We start from the raw sequence: 22,790 nt of genomic DNA, 5'->3' as shown, positions 1-22,790 counted from the left end.
TTCGCTTTCAGCACCACCGACAGATCACGACCGTCGAATGGCGTGGTTTTCAAACAGTCAATAAGGATAAAATATTCCAACGGTCGAATCGTATTCATTCCAATTTCAGTATACCTCTCTGTGTCTGCTTGTGTTCGCAGAGACGAGAGAGAGATGAGGCAGAAGAAAAAGGCAGGATCAGAAATCCCAGAAACCCTAACAGCGATGCCAGAGGAAGAAGAAGAAGGAGATGGTCGATTCTTTGCTTGCTATCTGTTGACCTCTCGCAGCCCTCGCTACAAGGGCCACACTTATATTGGGTAATTTCCCAATATCCTTAGTTACTTTTATTAATTTTTAATCTCCAATCAGTTCAGAATAATCAGATCATTCTTGATTCAATCATTTTTCCATCTGAATTTCTTTAAATTTTGAAACTTTCTTTTAGAACTGCGATCAATAATTCTGCCCAATTTCACTGTTTGTTCATTTGGCACTATCTGATTTGAATTTATTTGAAATTTGAGACTTTATGTTGCTTTCTTTTATAAATTGGATTAGCAAGTGTCCCCAGTTTGACTGTTTGTTTATCTGGGTGATGCTGAATACAGGTTCACAGTGAATCCGAGGCGGCGAATAAGGCAGCACAACGGAGAAATATCGCAAGGAGCCTGGAGAACGAAGCGAAAGCGGCCTTGGGAGATGGTCTTGTGCATCTATGGTTTCCCAACAAACGTTTCTGCTCTCCAGGTCTCTACATTTTTGTCTTTATTTCCTTCCAAATATAGTTAATTTATCAATTATGATTGATTAGGATCAACTTAGATGCAAATTTCTTGAGAATTATATCTTAATTATGTGTCAATTGTGGATATTTCCAGTTTGATTGGGACCTACATTGAGTTTGTACTAATTTAGCATCCATTTGGTTCTTTTTCTTTTTTTTTTATTGATTTGTTGGATTCAAGTTTATATGAAGATTTATTAATTGGAATTTGGGAACTTTCAAACTCCAATTTCTTGAGAATTATGTCGTTTTTCTGTTTCATTTGAGGATATCTCCAGTTTTATTGGAACCCGCACTGGGTTGGAACCAATTTTCAAATCAGTTATGTATTAATATTTGGTTGGGATCATGTTAGCTTGGGGATTTCCGATTTATATCGACTGGATTTGGAAATTGCAGTTTGAATGGGCCTGGCAGAATCCAACTGTATCAAAGGCAGTTAGGCAGGCTGCTGCAAGCTTTAAAACCCTTGGGGGACTTGTCAGCAAGATCAAGCTTGCATACACAATGCTCACTCTTCCGCCATGGAACAGGTATCGTTTTATTTGTTAATGCGTGAATTGTGAGTGAATGAGCACACATGCTTTTTTTATAGTACTAATGGGATGTGAAATTTTGTTTGTTTGGATCATCAGCTTGAACCTCACTGTGAACTTCTTTTCGAGCCAGTACACCAAGCATTCTGCTGGCTGTCCACGCCTGCCGGAGCAGGTGAAGGTCAAAGTTTGCTCCATGGATGATCTTCCTTCCTCAACCAAACTATCTGATGACATTTTTGAAAATGAAGATGATTGGTGCAATGAAAGGGAATGTGATCAAGATATGTGTACCAATAGTTCGCCACAGGAAAACACATTATTGGACGTCATGGTTCATAATTCAGCAGGCGATCAGCATAATGATATCGGCAATAAAGTAGGAAGCTATGAGCACTACAATGAAAAAGAATATGATGAATTCTTGTATGACGGCACTCTAGAGCAAGAACCATTGTCAGATTTTATAGTTCATAATTCAGAAGATGATCAGAATGATGATACAGAAAAGACAATTAACAAAGTATATGGAGAGTGTCAGCAAGTAAAGGAAGATTGCACAGAGCAATTTGGTTTTATCACATCACCGGTGAGAATGCCATCTTCGAATGCGGCTACCACATCTTCTGATGACAGTGGTGTTGAACTGAGGCATCCTGCAAGGGAACAATTGACAATTACAGTTGCGGACGATGATCAGTCACCGGGTGAAAGCTATCTCAGACCTTGTGGAGCCGGGGTAATAGATTTGACTACGCCAGCTCCTCAATGTAGAAGCGGTTTATGCAGCGGGAAGAGTAGAGTTGTCACCACTTATCCTCAGATTATTGACTTGACTATGTCTCCAAATTTTATCCAATTATAGTGCTTGAGGATCTTGTGGTTTGGTTGAATAATTTAGAGGAACTTTTGTCATCTTTGCCTGATGGCATATTGTTGTAACACTTCAGTTCTTACAGTTTTTACTGAAATAAAAATCTTCTTTTTACCCACTTGCTACTTTTACTGCTTTTCTTTGATGGCTTGATGAAGATTGCATTTTTACTCCCCTGCTTTTCACATTTTGTCTTTACAAACTGGTTTGGACTACCTTGCATATCAAGGCAGGTTTTATTTCTTCCTCAAAATCCTGCTGATGCTTAAACATTTCGAGTTAATCCAGCTTTGTGTTCGAAAAGTTAACGCTTGTTTCTGCTATGCGACTGATTAAGTTGATTTTCCGTTAGACTGTCACGCAAACTTGTTCTTTTAGTGCAAATTAAAAGGAAACAGTAAACATATAAAACAGAGTAAATATTTGATCAAATTAGCAAATTGAAGAGTAAACTACTATAGTGGAAAGACAAAGTACTTTGATATGGTGCAGATAAATTTTTTTGCACCAATGTTGTAAGAAACACTAACTAAACTGTTCACTAAATCCGATAAAAATTCCGGTACCAAATCTTCGGTACCAACCAAGGCCGATCGCTTCTACAATCCTTAAACATTAAGGTGCTCATCTATAAAAGTGCTTGACCAGAAGTTGCCACCGTCTAATGACTGCAGTTGGAGACGATCCCAGCAATCATCCATACTTGGATGCAACACTTCTTTGAGTTCAGCATATAATTCCTCAACTCTTCCATCACCAGCGACCTCAAAAGCAGTTGGCATAAGCACTTCCGCGGGTTCAGAAAGTAAAAATTCCTTTAAGGCAAAAGCTGTTGGGGAAAGCACTTCCTCTTCTACTGCTCCATCGGTCGGCGCTTTATCTACTGTTTCGTTTGATTCGGCAACCGTGATGGTCAATCTCGGATCATTACTAGTTAGACAAGAATTGCCTTGTCCTTCTTCCTCCTCAACAACATCGATCAGATTCATGTTTTGTTTTGATCCTGCTTCTTGATCATCCTCACTTTTGATCTCTTCGTTTGCACGCTGATTCTTCTTCCTCTTGTTTGAAGTGGTCACTTGATCCTCGAATGATGGTGAAGTCGGACACTTTCTCTTGTTAATGCCGTTCTTCGTTGAAGCGGTCACTTGATCATCCTCTGATGATGATGAACTCGGGCACGTCTTCCTCAACCGGCAAAGCACGTAATCAAAATCGTAACTTGTATGGCTCTTGCGCTTCCTTGGAGCCGCAAAGAGACTGTATTCATCTAGTAACCACGCGCCATGGTCCTCTGAGCCTACATTCTTGTAGGAGAAGGTTCTTTTTAGTCCAATACAGGTAGAAGTTCCGTCAGTCCCCTCAACCCATGCGGGGACTGCCTTGCCGTCCCAGTTACCTCCGCTTCTTCCCATCTTTCGCATGATGTTCGAACCCTTGGGGTTTTTCTTCGTGAGCTCAGAGAAGAAGTACAAGGCGGGTTGATCAGCAGCAGCAAGTTGAAGTGCTCTTCCTCCTCCAAAGGCCTCCCAAATCTCAGAGGGTTCTGAGTGGTTGCCGAAGAGGTTGCACTTGTGCATGAAGGTGTGGTGGGGTGGCGAGGGCAGTAGCCGCGGCGTCTCCACCAAAAAGTAGCGGAGGAAGCGACCGATGAGTTCTTGATCGGTGGGTTTGAAGCGGAAACCGGTCGGGACAAGGGAATGATTGATCTCCATTAACACCACACGAGAAGATGAAGTGCAGTACTGGAGTAGTTAACTAGGTTCTGTGCGGTGTTGTTGATCGGACAGACAATTAGAGATGGCGTAGTTTGGTTTGGTATTTATAAAAGGGATTCAATACAAGTTCCTCAAGCAATTAGGATTGATCACAACTACAGCTACAATTACAACGAGAGAGAGAGAGTTGCTTGGAGGGTAAGTAAGAAATTAGAAACCCTAACTCTAGGACGTCCTGATTGTATTAGGAAATAGAGAGAATCCCAATTTGAGTAGGACTCTTCACATTTATGTCAAAGTTTCATAGCCGTTAGTCATTTTAATAAACCACGTGTTTAATTTGTTACATTCAAGTTTTTTTCTTTTTTTACCCTTTTTTTTTGGTCGGTTAAAAAAATTGAATTTTGTAAAAAAAAAAAAAAAAAAAAAAGTTTTAACGAAACACTCCTAGCACTGTTCACTTTTAACGTTAATGATATTTTTACTCTAAAAAGTCACTTCTACTATTTACTTACAACGCATTTTTGTCCTTTTGGTTAAAACTCAAAGTTTTCAAACCTTTTTTATTAGTTTTTCTAAAAAAAATGCAGACACTAATAAACTGGAAAAAAGGTAAAATTAAATAAACCAGTTATCCATGGAATTTTGTTTGGATAAAAACAAAGGAGTAATTCAAGAATTTCAAGTTTTAGTATTTACTCAAACCAAACTTGAACTTCGTTTTTTTTTTTTTTTTTTTTTAAGGAAGATAATTGGTGGCAAGTCATGGTTATCTACCTTTTTTGGGGGCCGAAAGACTCACGAGCATTTCAAACTCACAGAGGCACTTGGTTTTTTTTTTTTATATTTAACTTGGCTTCTCGCCGTGCCAATTTCTCCGGTGGTTGTTCAGCAGTACTTCGCCATAGAAGGACGAGGACGGACCTGGAAGTTGGAAAGCCCGGTTGGGTCAGTGTTGTGGTATTAATTTAATTTGTGTACGTGATTTGGATTGTGTTGGGTTTTGTTTGTTTAGCATCTCCAGCAGTCCAGATAATGAAGCAAGAACCATGAATTGGAAGAATGCTGCAAATAACTTAGATGTCTTGTACTTGGTATGTATTCAATTGTATTTTTATTCCCTTTTACATGTAGTTGAAGGAGATGAATGTCATAGTTACCGCACTGTCGTCTTTGGAAAGGGCGGTAGGTACATTCGTTTTCTGTTCAGGAATTGAGCATCCATTAAACTTAAGACCCCATAAAGTTTTTTAGCCCATGCTATCATCCTTGATTGAACGTTTTCAATCCAATCTTGTTTTAACTTTGAGACTTTCTTTTGCTTTCTTTCAGAACTTGGATTAGTAAGTGAGCCCAATTTGACTGTTCGTTTCTTTGAGGGGTGTTGATGCAGATTCTATGTGAATCCTCGGCGTTCAGTTAAATAGCACAATGGAAAATAGCAAGTAGCTTGGAAAACAAAGCGAAAGAGGAAGAGCGATACAATGAAAAACAAGAAACATTATCGGATTTATTGTTAATGGTTTGACAGATGATAAGCAGGTTGATGCTGGCAAGGTGATCAACAAAGTATATGGATGCAGTCATAGAGTAAGACAGAATTGTACATAGAAATTTGGTTTTCTCACATCGCCCGGTGAATTGCGTCTTCGAACCTTGCTGCCTCATTTGATACAGAAGTAACTAAAAATTTAGGCTTGTGTGGATCTTCTAATGTCAGTATGGTTGAATTGTGGCAACCTGCAAGGCAGCAATTGACAACTAGAGTTGTGAATGATGAACAATCACCTGGAAGAAGCCACCTTGGGCCTTATACAGCTGAGGTAATAGGCTTGACGATTCCAGCTCCCCCGTGCAGAAGTGATTTATGCGGCTAGAAGAGCAGCGTTACTAGTGCTTATTGTTGGATTATTGACTTGATTGTGTCTTCCAGTTTCATCCAATTATAGTATGTTCTATGTTGGACACGAGTGTGAGCAATCTTTGTTCAAATTTTACAGTTTTTACTGAAACAAAAATCCTTTTTGCCCACTTGCTTAATTTTATTACCCTGCTTTGATGGCTTGTCTACATTTACTGCACACTGGCTTAAGGTGCCTTGCATCTCAAGTTAGTTTTACTTTCTTTCTCCCAAAACCCGCTTATGCTTTATGCTTAATCATTAAATCACGTGGTAATAAATTAAGCGCACGGGTTGTGAAGGGCAGTCTGGAGATCCAAATGTTTAAGCTTTGTGTTCGATGATGATTAATTAAAGACAAGAAAATATTTATTTTGTGTAAATTAAAAAGAAAATCCATTATTTGACATCAAATTAACAAATCTAAGAGTACATTGACTGGAAAATCAGACTCAGATCATTGATAACTTTATATATATGATCACCGGGAACAAAACGGACTAAAGCCGATCAAATTTGTATATAGATGTTCAGAACTAAGTTGTACTGGCAGTGGAAAATTAGACAGAACTATTACAACATCTCTTGTGCAATGTTAATGGGTGGCATGAACTGATCTTCCAAACAAGCATTATTCGGGTAGCTGCTGCCGTAATATGATTGGTCGAGCACATTCTCGTAGGCATTTGGATGATAAGCTTCTTGTACTCCTCCATCTGCAGCGATCCATTCCTTGTAGAAACTTGGATTCAAAGGTTCCTCTTCATGGGTTTCAAGCAAATATTTCTCTAATAAACTTGGATCCCAAACATTCTCTTCTACTGCTCCATCTGCAGCAATTCCAGAATCTGCTGGAAGTAGCAATTCTTGATCATTATCACCTTCGATCTCTTCGTTTGCGCTCTTCTTCTTCGTCCTCTTGTTCGAAGTGGTCACTTGATCCTCTGATGATGATGAAGTCGGACACTTTCTCTTGTTAATGCTGTTCTTCGTGGAAGCGGTCACTTGATCATCCTCTGATGATGATGTTCTCGGGCACTTTCTGTTGTTATTGTCGGACGTCTTCCTTAACCGACAAAGCACATAATCAAAATCGTAACTTGTATGGCTCTTGCGATTCCTTGGAGCCGCAAAGAGACTGTATTCGTCTAGTAACCACGCGCCATGGTCCTCTGAGCATACATTCTTGTAGCAGAAGGTTCTTTTTAGTCCAATGCAGGTAGAAGTTCCGTCAGTTCCCTCAACCCATGCAGGGACTGCCTTGCCGTCCCATTTACCTCCGTTTCTTCCCATCTTCCGAACGATGTTCGAACCATTGGGGGTTTTCTTCGTGAGCTCAGAGAAGAAATACAAGGCGGGTTGGTCAGGAGCAGCGAGTTGAAGTGCTCCTCCTCCTCCTCCAAAGGCCTCCCAAATCTCAGAGGGTTCTGAGTGGTTGCCGAAGAGGTTGCACTTGTGCATGAAGGTGTGGTGTGGTGGCGGGGGCAGTAGCTGCGGCGTCTCCACCAAAAAGTAGCGGAGGAAGCGACCGATGAGTTCTTGATCGGTGGGTTTGAAGCGGAAACAACTCGGTACAAGGGAATGATAGATCTCCATTAACAATACACGAGAAGATGAAGTGCAGTAGCCGATAGAGTGGTGAACTAAGTTTCTGTGCGTTGTTGTTGATGGGACAGACAAAAGCAAGAGAGCAAAGAGTGAGTGGTATTATTTATAGATATAGAGAGGGGGAGTGCCAATGGGGCGGTGAGGGTATTGGTTTAGGGTTAATTAGTTGCTTGGAGGGTAAGTAAGATATAGAAACCCTAAATTAGCCTGACCTATTTGTATTAGGAAATAGAGAAATCTCACTTTTAGTAGGACTCCTACTCTCTTCATTTATGTTAAGTTTCATAGCGGTTGATCATTTTAACCACGTCCTTAATTTGGAAACAATTAAAACCAAATTTTTCTATGCTATTATTATTTTTTAATTCCAAAAAAATTGAAACAAAAAAAAAAAAATGCAGACACTCGCTAAATTGGAAAAAAAAAAAGAATAATTAATTTAATATTAGTCCACTTTTATACCCTAGTATTAGGATTAGCACACTTTTTAGTTATTTTATAATTAGGTCCAATGATTGTAATTCCACAACATTGTCGTTCCTATTTTTTTGGATCATTTTTTCCCAATGTTACCCGTGATCTTAGCATTACTGATAATAATCCTTAATATTAGTCCACTTTTACACCCTAGTATCAGGATAAGTTTATGATAATCCTTAATTTCATGAAAGACTAAAAGATAATTCTCCTGCAAGTGGCCTTTTACCATAGTAGTGAAAATGTGTTGTGTTCTTGCATGATGGCATGGATTTGAACCCTGTTAGTGGTTAATCTAACATTTAACTTACTAACGTTATCGTTTCACTAAAAAAAAAAAAAAAAAAAAAGAAGATAATTCTCCTAATTGTTAGCTTATTAAACCATATGCACGTTCGTCTTCTCCACTTTCTTAAATCCGTTTTCCTCCTCTTCTTTAGGTACATGTCCATTATTTGGAGTACCTGAATAATAGATACGCAAACAATATAATAATAATAATATCGGCTCAACGGGAAGACCAATAAAATTCAAGCAAATTTTAGACTAGAATTTCCACAATTTTAGGTAGACAAACATTAAAATTTACAGGAAGGTAATTTATTTTCCCAAATCTAAATCACTTTTATTTTTGGATGAGTTGTGTTAAAACATACAATGACAATTGATGTAATTTATTTTAAAAACATGGACACTTGTTGACGTCTACTTACTGAACCCCACTTATAAGAACGTAATAGTAATGGATTCCATTCAAAATAGGCATATAAAATTGGACCCATATTTAAAAACCCCCCTGTGTGGTAACTTCAAATTAAGTCGGAAGTATAGTTTCTTTTAGTCCTTTTTTTGTTTTCAAATTTTATGAAAATGGTATTTCTTATGTTCAAAATAGCTTAATATAAAGTGAATTGCTCTGTCCGGAGTTTGCACAATTGCACTGTTGGCACTTGAGTAGGAGATATGTGTCTCATTCATGCTTTGCAACTAGCTCTGGAACAATGTTGCAAATAAACGGCAATAATTGACACTGAAATTTCCTGATGCTGCTAAGTGCTTTTGGATCTTCTCTTGTGCTAGGGATTAGTTTCCTCTGTGATTAGTGCTAGGACTAATATCCTGATGCTGCTTTGTAATTGTATCTTTCATGACTCCTAATCCTAAACCCTATATGGCAGTTGATGCATATTCAATGTAAGTGGTTTAGAATATTGCTTGCACCCGTTATCAAACTTTTTTTCTTTTCGATAGTACATGAAATTTGAACTTCTAACAATGTGGATTCCATGACATGAAAAGCTAGAGGTACAGGAGATTGGTAAATTTGCGGATTTTTCTTTTCAAACAAGGCCACTATTACCAATGACAAGCTCAGCTTGAGAAGGTAAGAGGCTGAGAGATTGTAAAGGAGGCAGAGAGGTACAAACCTGAAGGTGAGGAGGTTAAAACCAAGTTGGATGCCAAGAACTCACTCGCTTGAGAACTACACCTACAGCATGAGGAACACCGTGAAGGATGAGAAGGTTGCCGGGATATTGGACCCTGCAGACAAGCAGAAGATTGAGCTATTGACGAGACAGTTCGAGACGTTCCAACTATATTGTGATTTAGGGTTCTGGCTAATTGTAAAGTTCCAACAATCACTGTATCAGTTTTTGTTTGAATTGTCAGTGAAAATGAGCACAAGTCCTCCAATGTATCACTGTATCAAGGTATCACCGGTGAGAATGCTTCTTCGAACCTTGCTGTCTCATTTGATGCAGAAATAAATACAAATTTTGGGTTGTGTCGATCTTCTAAGGCAGTACTCATGAATTGAAGCAACCCGCAGGGCAATAATTGACAACTAGAGTTGCATATGACAAAGAATCACCGGAAGAAGTTACCTCGGGCCTTTTACAGCTGAAGTAATAGGCTTGACGACTCCACTCCCCAATGCAGAAACGATTTATGCAGCAAGAAGAGCAACGTTACTAGTGATCTTATTGTTGGATTGTTGACTTGATTGTCTCCCAATTTCATCCAATTATAGTATGTTTTATGTTAGACATGTTTGATGATCTTATTGTAATTGTAAGCACACGGGCGCGAGCAATGTTTGTTCAAATTTTACAATTTGTAGTGAAATAAAAATCTTTTTACCCACTTGCTTAATTGTATTACCCTGCTTTGATGGCTTGTCTACGTTTACTCCAAACTGATTTGAGGTGCCTTGCATCTCAAGTTAGTTTTACTTTCTTTCTCCCAAAACCTGCTTATGCTTTATGCTTAAACGTCATGTGGTAACTAATTAAGCGCACGGATTGTGAACTCTTATAATCCGGAGATCAAAATGTTTAAGCCTTGTATTCATAGACGATTAATTAAAGACAAGAAAATATTCGTTTTGTGTAAATTAAAAGGAAAATCTATTAGCAAGTTGTGTTTAAGAGAGCAGCTCCATTATTTTGTCATCAAATTAACAAATTTAAGAGTAGACTTACGGGAAAATCAGACTCAGATAATTCATAATTTCATACATATGTAATCATCGGAAACAAAACAGACTAAAGCCGACAGAATTTGTATACGTACAGATGTTCAAAACCAAGTTGTACTGGTAGTGGAAAATTACACAGAACTATTACAATATCTCTTATACAATTGGTGGCACGAACTGATCTTCCAAAAAACAACTATCCAAGCAGCTGTTGCCGTAAAATGATTGGTCGAGCGCATTCTCGTAGGCATTTGGATGATAAGCTTATTGTACTCCTCCTCTATCTGCAGCAATCCATTCGTTGTAGAAACTTGGATTCAAAGGTTCCTCTTCATGGGTTTCAAGCAAATATTTCTCTAATAAACTTGGATCCCAAGCATTCTCTTCTACAGCTCCAAGTGCAGCAATTCCAGAATCTGCTGGCTGAGGTAATTCTTGATCATCATCACTTTTGATCTCTTCGTTTGCGCGCATCTTCTTATTCCTCTCGTTCGAAGTGGTCACTTGATCCTCTGATGATGATGAAGTCGGACAATGTTGTGCTAGGATAGCACCAAAATCTTTTGGAACCAACTCAAGCTAGCCCACAGGAAATTTATCAAATGAAAATGCAAGAACAAAATATTAAAGACACAAAGATTTTAACGAGGTTCCTCCACAGTCAGTGTAACTGGAGTACGTCCTCGGAGCAGTAGGAGCTCACCCAATAATCCACTATCAACCAAATGGGAGTTTACAAAGTGTTGGTGATCTCACAACCCAAAAGCCCAATACACCCAATAACTCTCACACACCAAAGAAACAAATAGAGAAAGAAATATAATGAATAATTTCTTCTCTATACATATAGCTCAAAGCTATTACAACAACAACTACTTTGGTGGATGATTACTAACCGAAGAGAGGAGCTCTTTTCAAATGGGGGATGTGGCACCCCTTGTTCTCTGCCCTCTTTCTCTCTGCAAAACTCTCTGCAAATCTCCCTTCTCTCTTGTTTCCACACAACCGAATGGAAAAGCAACCAAACCCTTTATTATGAAAAAACCAAAACTCACGAGTGTTGTTTCAAAACCTTTTTCAAAAGCAACCAAACATTTCCCTTATTTTCCTCCCCAAAACAAGGAATGTGTTTCCACCTTTGGATTGTTTAATCACCTAAAGTTTTCTTGGACATTTGTCCACTTGGCCACTTGGCCAATTATTCAACAATCTCCACCTTGGCCAAGTTCCGAAAAACGCCATGATAAGCCAAACAACACAATTAACACACAACATCACTCCCAATCACTAGCAAGAGAACAACTCATGCCGAGCCAAATCTCCAAAACTCCTACTGCTCAACGCCTTCTTTATATAGGCAAAATGTGAGCCAAGTTCAAGCAATGAACAAACTTGGCTACACCAACAACCTTAGTCAACATATCAGCGGGGTTGTCTTTAGTTGGAATCTTCTGGAGAATGATTTCTCATTCACCAACAACTTCACGAACAAAGTGATAACGCACATCTATGTGCTTGGTCCTCGCATGATGAACCTGATACTTAGCCAAATAAATGGCACTCTGACTATCACAATGCACCTCCACCTGCTTCTGATCAACCCCCAAATCTCTAATCAGTCCATGTATCCAAATGGCCTCCTTTATAGCTTCAGCAACTGCCATATATTCAGCCTCTGTAGTAGACAAGGCAACAGACGACTGCAAAATGGACCTCCAACAAACTGGCCCTTTAGCCATAGTAAACACATAGCCTGTAGTAGACTTCCTTCCATCCAGATCACCTGCATAATCTGAATCAACATAACCAACAACAAAATGACCAATACCAGAGTCATCCCTCTCAAAGCATAAACCAACATCTCGAGTACCATGGAGATACCTCAATATCCACTTAGTTGCATTCCAATGCTCTTTACCAGGATTATGCATATATCGACTCACTATGCCAACTGCATGAGCAATATCCGGTCTAGAGCATACCATTGCATACATCAAACTACCAACCAAATTTGCATATGGTATATTTTTCATTTGTAGCTTCTCTTGATCAGTTTTAGGACATTGTAGAGAACTCAATTTAAAATGAGGAGCCAAAGGGGTACTAACCGGTTTAGTTGAATCATGAACTCCAAACTTCCGAATCAACTTCTCAAGGTATTATCTTTGATTCAAGCATACCAAACCTTTCTCTCTGTCTCTAGTGATCTCCATGCCAAGGATCTTCTTTGCTTCACCAAGATCCTTCATCTCGAACTCATTCTTCATTTGCTTCTTCAATTTCTCAATCTCTTTGACATTCTTTGAGGCAATCAACATATCATCAACATATATCAATAAATAAATGAAAGACCCATCTTGCAACTTCTTGAAGTACACACAATGATCATATTGACTTCTAGAATAATTTTGGCCTCTCATAAATTTATCAAACCTCAAATACCATTGTCTTGGAGATTGCTTCAAGCCATAAAGTGATTTCTTCAACTTGCAAAACAAATTTTCTTTCCCTTTCACCATATACCCATCCGGTTGACACATATAGATCTCTTCATTCAAATCACCATGTAGGAAAGCCGTTTTCACATCGAGTTGCACAAGTTCAAGATCATATTGTGCAACAAGAGCTAACATAATGCGAATTGAGGAGTGCTTCACAACTGGAGAAAAGATTTCATTGTAGTCAATGCCCTCCTTTTGTGCATACCCTTTAGCAACTAATCTTGCTTTGAATCTGACATTGCTTTTCTCAGCAACATCTTCCTTCTTGGCATACACCCATTTGCAACCAATAGCTTTCTTACCCTTAGGCAATTTAGCTAACTCCCAAGTCTTGTTTTTCATGAGAGAATTCATCTCGTCGCCCATGGCATTGCACCACTTCTCCTTTTCCTCACTCTCAATGGCTTCCTCAAAATTGGATGGAATCTCATCAGTGATAATAGGAAGAGCAAAAGCAACATAGTCACTATACCGAGCTGGCTTGGTAATTTGTCTTTTTCCTCTGTTCTTGGCAATAGACTCTTGAGGTGAAACTTGCTCTTCAACTTGAATAGAATCTTCAAGTTCAACTTCTTCAACATCCTCATGGTCTCCCACTTCTTCACTTATAGTGGCTTCGACATCAGCGGAAATAGGATTTGAAGTACTAGAGGCAACTTTCTCAAGCTCCACCTGTTGGACATCTTTCACATTCTTTTCAGAGTCTCTGAACATATTTTCTTCATCAAATGTCACATCTCTGCTGATTACAAGTTTCTTCATCTCCGGGCACCATAACCTGTAACCTTTGACACCACTACTAAAACCAAGAAAGATAACCTTTTTGGCTCTAGGATCAAGTTTATTTTCAGTTACATGAAAATAAGCAGGTGAACCAAAAATACGAATATAATCATAATCAGTAGAAGGTTTTCCAATCCATACCTCCATTGGTGTCTTACCCTGAATAGCAGCTGAGGGTAATCGGTTGATGATGTGACATGCATAAGTAACTGCCTCTGCCCAAAATGACTTGCTCAAACCCGACTGAGACAACAAGCATCTAACCTTCTCAAGCAAGGTTCGATTCAATCTTTCTGCAACTCCATTTTGTTGTGGAGTTCCCCGGACACTAAAATGTCTCACAATCCCTTCCTCTTTGCAAACTTTAAAGAAAGGGTCGGATGTGTATTCACCACCATTATCCGATCTCAAAATCTTAATCTTTCTCCCAGTCTGGTTCTCAACCATTTTCTTCCAACCCAAGAAAATGCTCAACACCTCACTCTTGTGCTTCATAGTGTAGACCCAAGACCTTCTTGAATAATCATCAACAAAGGTCACGAACCAATGTCTACCACTCAAAGAGGGAGTCTTTGTAGGACCCCAAACATCCGAATGCACATAATCAAGAATGCCCTTCGTCTGATGTACAGCAGTACCAAACTTCACTCTAGTTTGTTTTCCCAAGACACAATGCTCGCAGAAATCAAGCTTACAAGTCGTGGCACCTTTTAGAAGACCTTGTTTCACAAGCCCTTGTAGAGCTCTCTCACCAGCATGGCCTAACCTCATATGCCACAGTCTAGTAGTATCAGAATCGGATGTGCCCATATTTTCTGAGACTACAGACGCTTCACCTGTCACAGTGCTTCCTTGCAATAAATACAAATGGCCACATCGAGGAGCTTTCATCACAACAAGTGCACCATAAGTCACCTTCAATGTCTGCCCATCTGAATGAAACCTGAAGCCCTTGGCTTCCAAAGTTCCCAAAGAAATAAGATTTTTCTTCAAATTCGGTACATACCGAACACCTGTCAACTCTTTAACCATGCCATCATGCAACTTCAAACGAACTGTACCAATCCCTTTTGTTGTGCAAGGATTGTCATCTCCCTTGAACACAACACCGCCATCAAACTCTTTCAAGCTTGAAAACCAATCCTTGTGAGGAGTCATATGATAAGTACAACCCGTATCCAAAACCCACTTAGTAGCACAATCAAATAATGAGGAAGTGGTTAAAGCAAAATCAGAAAAATCTGTTTCAACCTCAGCAACATTAGCTTCAGAACTTTCTTTGCCTTTGGTCTTCAATCTAGGACAATCTTTCTTCCAATGGCCCTTATTACGACAAAAGGCACATTCATCCCTTTCCAAAGGTTTTCTACCTTTAGAGTTTCCTCTAGGTCGAGACTGTGATTTTTTCCTGCTAGAAGAGGATCTCCTCTCCGATGATCTACCTCTAACAAATAAAGCTTCAGAGGTACTATCATGATTTTTATCTCTATGCCTCATTTCATAATTCATCAAGGCATTTGACACATCTTCAAATTTCACAGTTTCTTTACCATGCATAATAGTGGTAACAAAATGCTCATAAGAGTCCGGCAAGGAATTCAACAATATTAAGGCCTTATCTTCATCCTTAATATCCTCATCTAAATTTAACAAGTCGGCAATCAACTTATTAAAAGCATCAAGGTGTCTAATCATTTTTGTACCTTCTTTGTATTGGAAGCGATAGAGCTTTTTCTTCAAGTGTAGCCGGTTCTCTGCACTCTTCGTCATATACTTGTCTTCCAATTTTTGCCACAACACACTTGCCAAAGTCTCCCGCATCACAAAATACTTCTGAGTTTTTGCAAGGCACAACCGAATTGAAGAGCAAGCCCACAAATTTAATTTCTCCCATTCCAGTTTCGACATAGCTTCAGGCTTCTCTCCCAAGGCGGCAAGAAGATCTTGTTGAGCCAACACATCTTTAACCTCACATTGCCACATCCCGAAGTTGTTTGTGCCATCAAACTTTTCCACTTCGAACTTTGCATTTTGCACCGTAGTTATTGCAAACCCGGAGCTGCTTCCAAAAGGATTCTCATCTTGTCCGTCTGACATCTTTGGCAACTAGACAGTACCCAAGAGCAACCAGTGCTCTGATACCAATTGTTGTGCTAGGATAGCACCAAAATCTTTTGGAACCAACTCAAGCTAGCCCACAGGAAATTTATCAAATGAAAATGCAAGAACAAAATATTAAAGACACAAAGATTTTAACGAGGTTCCTCCACAGTCAGTGTAACTGGAGTACGTCCTCGGAGCAGTAGGAGCTCACCCAATAATCCACTATCAACCAAATGGGAGTTTACAAAGTGTTGGTGATCTCACAACCCAAAAGCCCAATACACCCAATAACTCTCACACACCAAAGAAACAAATAGAGAAAGAAATATAATGAATAATTTCTTCTCTATACATATAGCTCAAAGCTATTACAACAACAACTACTTTGGTGGATGATTACTAACCGAAGAGAGGAGCTCTTTTCAAATGGGGGATGTGGCACCCCTTGTTCTCTGCCCTCTTTCTCTCTGCAAAACTCTCTGCAAATCTCCATTCTCTCTTGTTTCCACACAACCGAATGGAAAAGCAACCAAACCCTTTATTATGAAAAAACCAAAACTCACGGGTGTTGTTTCAAAACCTTTTTCAAAAGCAACCAAACATTTCCCTTATTTTCCTCCCCAAAACAAGGAATGTGTTTCCACCTTTGGATTGTTTAATCACCTAAAGTTTTCTTGGACATTTGTCCACTTGGCCACTTGGCCAATTATTCAACAGACAATTTCTCTTGTTAATGCCGTTCTTCTTCAAAGCGGTGACTTGATCATCCTCTGATGATGATGATGTCGGGCACTTTCTCTTGTTAATGTCGGACGTCTTCCTCAATCGACAAAGCACGTAATCAAAATCGTAACTTGTATGGCTCTTGCGCTTCCTTGGGGCCGCAAAGAGACTGTATTCGTCTAGTAACCACGCGCCATGGTCCTCCGAGCCTTCATTCTTGAAGCAGAAGGTTCTTTTTAGTCCAATACAGGTAGATGTCGCGTCAGTCCCCTCAACCCATGCGGGGACTGCCTTGCCGTCCCATTTACCTCCGATTCTTCCCATCTTCCGAACGATTTTCGAACCATTGGGGGTTTTTTTCATGAGCTCAGAGAAGAAATACAAGGCGGGTTGATCCGGAGCAGCAAGTTGAAGTGCTCCTCCTCCTCCAAAGGCCTCCCAAATCTCAGAGGGTTCTGAGTGGTTGCCAAAGAGGTTGCACTTGTGCATGAAGGTGTGGTGCGGTGGCGGGGGCAGTAGCCGTGGGGTCTCCACCAAAAAGTAGCGGAGGAAGCGACCGATGAGTTCCTGATCGGTGGGTTTGAAGCGGAAACAACTCGGTACAAGGGAATGATTGATCTCCATTAACAACACACGAGAAGATGAAGTGCAGTAGCCGATAGAGTGGTGAACTAGGTTTCTGTGCGTTGTTGTTGATGAGACAGACAAAAGCAAGAGAGCAAAGAGTGAGTGGTATTATTTATAGATATAGAGAGGGGGAGTGCCAATGGGGCGGTGAGGGTATTGGTTTAGGGTTAATTAGTTGCTTGGAGGGTAAGTAAGAAATAGAAACCCTAAATTAGCCTGTCCTGATTGTATTAGGAAATAGAGAAATCTCACTTTTAGTAGGACTCCGACTCTCTTCATTTATGTTAAGTTTCATAGCGGTTGATCATTTTAACCACGTCCTTAATTTGGAAACAATTAAAACCAAATTTTTCTTTGCTTTTCCTTTTTTTGCCATTATTATTTTTAATTCCAAAAAAATTGAAACAAAAAAAAATGCAGACACTCGCTAAATTGGAAAGAAAAAAAAAAGGAATAATTAATTTAATATTAGTCCACTTTTGTACCCTAGTATTAGGATTAGCACGCTTTTTAGTTATTTTATAATTAGGTCCAATGATTGTAATTCCACATCATTGTCGTTCCTATTTTTTTGGATCATTTTTTATCATCCCAATGTTACCCGTGATCTTAGCATTACTGATAATAATCCTTAATATTAGTCCACTTTTATACCCTAGTATCAGGATAAGTTTATGATAATCCTTAAATTCATGAAAGACTAAAAGATAATTCTCCTAAATTATTTTAGCTTATTAAACCATATGCACGTTGACCTTCTCCTCTTTCTTAAATCCTCGTCGTTTTCCTCCTATTCTTTAGGTACATGTCCATTATTTGGAGTACCTGAATAATAGATACTCAAACAATATAATAATAACATCGGCTCAACAGGAAGACCAATAAAATTCAAGCAAATTTTAGACTAGAATTTCCACTATTTCAGGTAGACAAACATTAACATTAACAGAAAGGTAATTTATTTCCCCAAATCTAAATCACTTTAATTTTTGGATGAGTCGTGTTAAAACATACAATGACAATTGATGTAATTTATTTTAAAAACACGGACACTTTAGTTGCTGACGTCTACTTACAAGACCTTACTTATAAGAATGTAATACTAGTGGATTCCATTCAAAATAGGCATATAAAATTGGACCCATATTTAAAAACGCCTTTGTATGATAACTTCAAATTAAGTCGGAAGTATAGTTTCTTTTAGTCCATTTTTTGTTTTCAAATTTTATGAAAATGGTATTTCTTATGTTCAAAATAGCTTAATTAATATGATCATAAAGTGAATTGCTCTGTCCGGAGTTTGCACAATTGCACTGTTGGTACTTGAGTAGGAGATATGTGTATCATTCATGCTTTGCAACTAGCTCTGATGTTGCAAATAAACGGCAATAATTGGCACTGAAATTTCCTGATGCTGCTTAGTGCATTCGGATCTTCTCTTGTGCTAGGGATTAGTTTCCTCGAGTGATTAGTGCTTGGACTAATATCCTGATGCTGCTTTGTAATTGTATCTTTCATGACTCCAAATCCTATATGGCATTTGATGTGTTGGGTGCGAGAGCACAATGGAAAAGTGCCCATGGGAACGCTATGGTCATACAACTAACGTGTTGCTCTCCAGGTCTCTTCGTTTCTTTTCTTTCCCTCTAAAATTAATTAATTCTTTTTAATTTTGATAAATAGCCAATTATTTGTTGGATTTTTGGTGAGGAGGTTAAGACCAAGTTGGATTTTTGCTGAGAGACTGTACAAGAGGCAGAGAGGTACAAACCTGAAGGTGAGGAGGTTAAGAACAAGTTGGATGCCAAGAACTCGCTCGCTCGAGAACTACACCTACAACATGAGGAACACCCTGAAGGATGAGAAGGTTGCTGGGATATTGGACCCTGCAGACATGTAGAAGATTGAGCTATTGACGAGACAGTTCGAGACCTTCCAAATATATTGTGATTTACGGTTCTGGCTAATTGTAAAGTTCCAACAATCACTGTATCGGTTTTTGTTTGAATTGTCAGTGATAAGGAGCACAAGTCCAATGTACCACTGTATCAAGGTATCACCGGTGAGAATGCATCTTTGAACCTTGCTGCCTTATTTGATTCAGAAGTAAATACAAATTTTGGGTTGTGTGGATCTTCTAATGCCAGTGGTCTTGAATTGAGGCAATCCGCAGGGCAACAATTGACAACTACAGTTGCAGATGATAAACAACCACCGGAAGAAGCTACCTCGGGCCTTTACAGCTAAGGTAATAGGCTTGACGACTCCACTCCCAATGCAGAAACGGTTTATGCGGCAAGAAGAGCAGCGTTGCTAGTGATCTTATTGTTGGATTGTTGACTTGATTGTCTCCTAATTTCATCCAATTATAGCATGTTCTCTGTTAAACATGTTTGATGATCTTATTGTAATTGTAACCACACGAGTGCGATCAATGTTTATTCAAATTTTATAATTTCTAGTGAAATAAAAAGCTCTTTTACCCACTTGCTTAATTGTATTACCCTGCTTTGATGGCTTGTCTACGTTTACTCCAAACTGGTTTGAGGTGCCTTGCGTCTCAAGTTAGTCTTACTTTCTTTCTCCAAAAACCTGCTTATGCTTTAGGCTTAAACGTCATGTGGTATTAATTAAGCGCACGGATTGTGAACTCTTATAATCTGAGATCAAAATTTTTAAGCTTCGTATTCACGGACGATTAATTAGAGACAAGAAAATATTTGTTTTGTGTAAATTAAAAAGAAAATCTACTAGCAAGTTGTGTTTAAAGAGCAGTTCCATTATTTTGTCATCAAATTAACAAATTTGAGTAAATTTACTGGAAAATCAGACTCATATAATTCATAATTTCATACATACATAATCATCGGAAACAAAGCATACTAAAGCCGACAGAATTTGTATACAGATGTTCAGAACCAAGTTGTACTGGCAGTGGAAAATTACACAGAACTATTACAATATCTCTTATACAATGTTAATAGGTGGCACGAACTGATCTTCCAAAAAACAACTATCCAAGTAGCTGCTGCCGTAAAATGATTGGTCGAGCACTTTCTCGCTGGCATTTGGATGATAAGCTTCTTGTACTCCTTCTCCATCCGCAGCGATCCATTCGTTGTAGAAACTTGGATTCAAGGGTTCCCCTTCATGGGTTTCAAGCAAATATTTCTCTAATAAACTTGGATCCCAATCATTCTCTTCTACAGCTCCAACTGCAGCAATTCCAGAATCTGCTGGCAGAAGTAATTCTTGATCATCATCACTTTCGATCTCTTCGTTTGCGTGCATCTTCTTCTTCCTCTTGTTCGAAGTGGTCATTTGATCCTCTGATGATGATGAAGTCGGAAATTTTCTCTTCTTAATGCTGTTCTTCTTCAAAGCGGTCACTTGATCATCCTCTGATGATGATGAAGTCGGGCACTTTCTCTTGTTAATGTCGGACGTCTTCCTCAATCGACAAAGCACGTAATCAAAATCGTAACTTGTATGGCTCTTGCGCTTCCTTGGGGCCGCAAAGAGACTGTATTCGTCTAGTAACCACGCGCCATGGTCCTCTGAGCATACATTCTTGTAGCAGAAGGTCCTTTTTAGTCCAATGCAGGTAGAAGTTCCGTCAGTTCCCTCAACCCATGCAGGGACTGCCTTGCCGTCCCATTTACCTCCGTTTCTTCCCATCTTCCGAACGATGTTCGAACCCTTGGGGGTTTTCTTCGTGAGCTCAGAGAAGAAATACAAGGGGGGTTGATCAGCAGCAGTAAGTTGAAGTGCTCCTCCTCCAAAGGCCTCCCAAATCTCAGAGGGTTCTGAGTGGTTGCCGAAGAGGTTGCACTTGTGCATGAAGGTGTGGTGCGGCGGCGGGGGCAGTAGCCGCGGGGTCTCCCCCAAAAAGTAGCGGAGGAAGCGACCGATGAGTTCCTGATCGGTGGGTTTGAAGCGGAAACAACTCGGTACAAGGGAATGATTGATCTCCATTAACAACACACGAGAAGATGAAGTGCAGCAGCCGATCGAGTGGTGAACTAGGTTTCTGTGCGTTGTTGTTGATGGGACAGACAAAAGCAAGAGAGCAAAGAGTAAGTGGTATTATTTATAGATATAGAGAGGGGGAGTGCCCATGGGGCGGTGAGGGTATTGGTTTAGGGTTAATTAGTTGCTTGGAGGGTAAGTAAGAAATAGAAACCCTAAATTAGCCTGTCCTGATTGTATTAGGAAATAGAGAAATCTCACTTTTAGTAGGACTCCGACTCTCTTCATTTATGTTAAGTTTCATTGCCGTTAATCATTTAACAACGCGTTTAATTTGGAAACAATTAGATCCAAATTTTTCTCTGTTTTCCCTTTTTTTGCTATTAATTTTTTAAATTCCAAATTGTAAAAAACAATGCAGACACTCGCTAAAAATGGAATAATTAAAATTAAACCACTCCATGGAATTTTGCTTGGACAAAAACCGAAAGGAAATATTAAAGAATTTCTAGTTAATGGAAGTTTAATCCTTCGTGGAGTATGATAAATAATGTTATGCTGTACATTAGTAATTTTTTTTAGGGGTTTTTGAATTTTAATCCTTCAAGAAGATTAAAATTTAAAAAAAAAACCTGGTGTTAGTTTGATTATTGATTTTAGACCCTTAATGTGTACTTAATTCAAATTCATATTATATTTTTGTTTTTATATTTAATAGAATTTTTTTTTCAAAGTTTTTATATTTAATAGATAACTTATTTAATGTTATTACATAAATTTTAAATTTATTATTATACAATTTTATTTAACTTTCTCCAATTAGTGTACCTAAACATCCATATCATAATATATTTTACTAAATTAGTGTACCGAAATGCCCGTACCTAAATATATTATAGTGAATTAGTGACACAGATAAGAAAATATGTAAAAACATAAGTGTACCAAAATTCCATACCTAACCATATGATACTAAACTAGTGTACCGAAATGTCGGTACCTAAATATATTATACTAAAATAGTGTACCGAAATGTCTGTACCTAAACATATTATACTAACCCATTGTACCGAAATATTTGTACCTAAATATATTTTTATGAATTAGTGTCAAATAAGAAATTATGCAAAAACATAAGTGTACCGAAAAATCTCTACGAAAATATTTTCTTATATAAGATGCCTACCATAATGAGAATTAAAATTTATAATATTTTCATAAAATTTAAATTCATAAAATTATAAATAAAAAAAGAAACATTGAATACATATGCTGGCATTAAATAGAGTCTAGGGACTAAAATTAATTTTTAATCTTGTATAAGACATTTTTCTAAACTTCATCTTATTTAGGGATTAAAATCTAGTTTTCTATTTTTTTTATGGTATATATTAGTGAGTGGTCTAAATCTTGCACTTAGAGATCATGCAATAAAAACCAGTGTGAGTTCTTAGGTAATTAGGAAACACTCTATTTGGTAATTAGCGAAACCATACTGCGAATAACCTAATTAGCAAGTCTTTATCGCTCAACCTTAGACGTGGTGATAATATTTTGCTGCGATTTTGTTTTATATTCATTGTTCAACTCCAAAAAGTTAAATTTTTGCTAAATTCAAACGTTAAAATGAAAATTGAATAAACTACGAAAATATTTAAGAAACGAAAGGGAATAAGCTTTGGAAAAAAATTTAACCTTTGTAAATTAGCTATGAAAAATGGTCAAC

At 38.5% G+C, this 22,790-nt stretch overlaps 4 protein-coding genes across 4 annotated transcripts; 1 reads left to right on the top strand and 3 right to left on the bottom strand.

Annotated features, from left to right (window-relative positions):
- Nucleotides 1-116: 116 nt before the first annotated feature.
- Nucleotides 117-2,288, top strand: LOC137743733 (uncharacterized). The gene is made up of 4 exons (XM_068483677.1): nucleotides 117-299; nucleotides 591-729; nucleotides 1,166-1,299; nucleotides 1,402-2,288. Exons 1-4 carry the CDS (start codon nucleotides 154-156, stop codon nucleotides 2,165-2,167), a joined length of 1,185 nt encoding a protein of 394 aa, XP_068339778.1. The 5' UTR covers nucleotides 117-153; the 3' UTR covers nucleotides 2,168-2,288.
- Nucleotides 2,289-6,367: 4,079 nt separating this feature from the next.
- Nucleotides 6,368-7,390, bottom strand: LOC137743199 (NAC domain-containing protein 83-like). Its single transcript, XM_068483083.1, has one exon. The coding sequence runs from the start codon at nucleotides 7,388-7,390 to the stop codon at nucleotides 6,368-6,370; it is 1,023 nt and encodes a 340-aa protein (XP_068339184.1).
- A 9,018-nt stretch (nucleotides 7,391-16,408) lies between these two features.
- Nucleotides 16,409-17,092, bottom strand: LOC137743198 (NAC domain-containing protein 58-like). The gene has a single exon (XM_068483082.1). The coding sequence runs from the start codon at nucleotides 17,090-17,092 to the stop codon at nucleotides 16,409-16,411; it is 684 nt and encodes a 227-aa protein (XP_068339183.1).
- Nucleotides 17,093-20,062: 2,970 nt separating this feature from the next.
- On the bottom strand, nucleotides 20,063-21,070 carry LOC137743197 (NAC domain-containing protein 41-like). The gene has a single exon (XM_068483081.1). The coding sequence runs from the start codon at nucleotides 21,068-21,070 to the stop codon at nucleotides 20,063-20,065; it is 1,008 nt and encodes a 335-aa protein (XP_068339182.1).
- Between the last annotated feature and the right edge of the window lie 1,720 nt (nucleotides 21,071-22,790).

The sequence above is a fragment of the Pyrus communis genome, chromosome 8 (genome assembly GCF_963583255.1).
Source record: "Pyrus communis chromosome 8, drPyrComm1.1, whole genome shotgun sequence".
NCBI lineage: Eukaryota > Viridiplantae > Streptophyta > Magnoliopsida > Rosales > Rosaceae > Pyrus > Pyrus communis.
This window is presented reverse-complemented; position numbering and strand designations above follow the sequence as displayed.

Coding starts and splice junctions, on each gene's coding strand:
- LOC137743733 (XM_068483677.1), top strand. CDS start 154: ATGAGGCAGAAGAAAAAGGCAGGATCAGAAATCCCAGAAACCCTAACA. Junction 730..1,165: donor CAAACGTTTCTGCTCTCCAG/GTCTCTACATTT, acceptor TGGAAATTGCAG/TTTGAATGGGCCTGGCAGAA. Junction 1,300..1,401: donor ACTCTTCCGCCATGGAACAG/GTATCGTTTTAT, acceptor TTGGATCATCAG/CTTGAACCTCACTGTGAACT.
- LOC137743197 (XM_068483081.1), bottom strand. CDS start 21,070: ATGGAGATCAATCATTCCCTTGTACCGAGTTGTTTCCGCTTCAAACCC.
- LOC137743199 (XM_068483083.1), bottom strand. CDS start 7,390: ATGGAGATCTATCATTCCCTTGTACCGAGTTGTTTCCGCTTCAAACCC.
- LOC137743198 (XM_068483082.1), bottom strand. CDS start 17,092: ATGGAGATCAATCATTCCCTTGTACCGAGTTGTTTCCGCTTCAAACCC.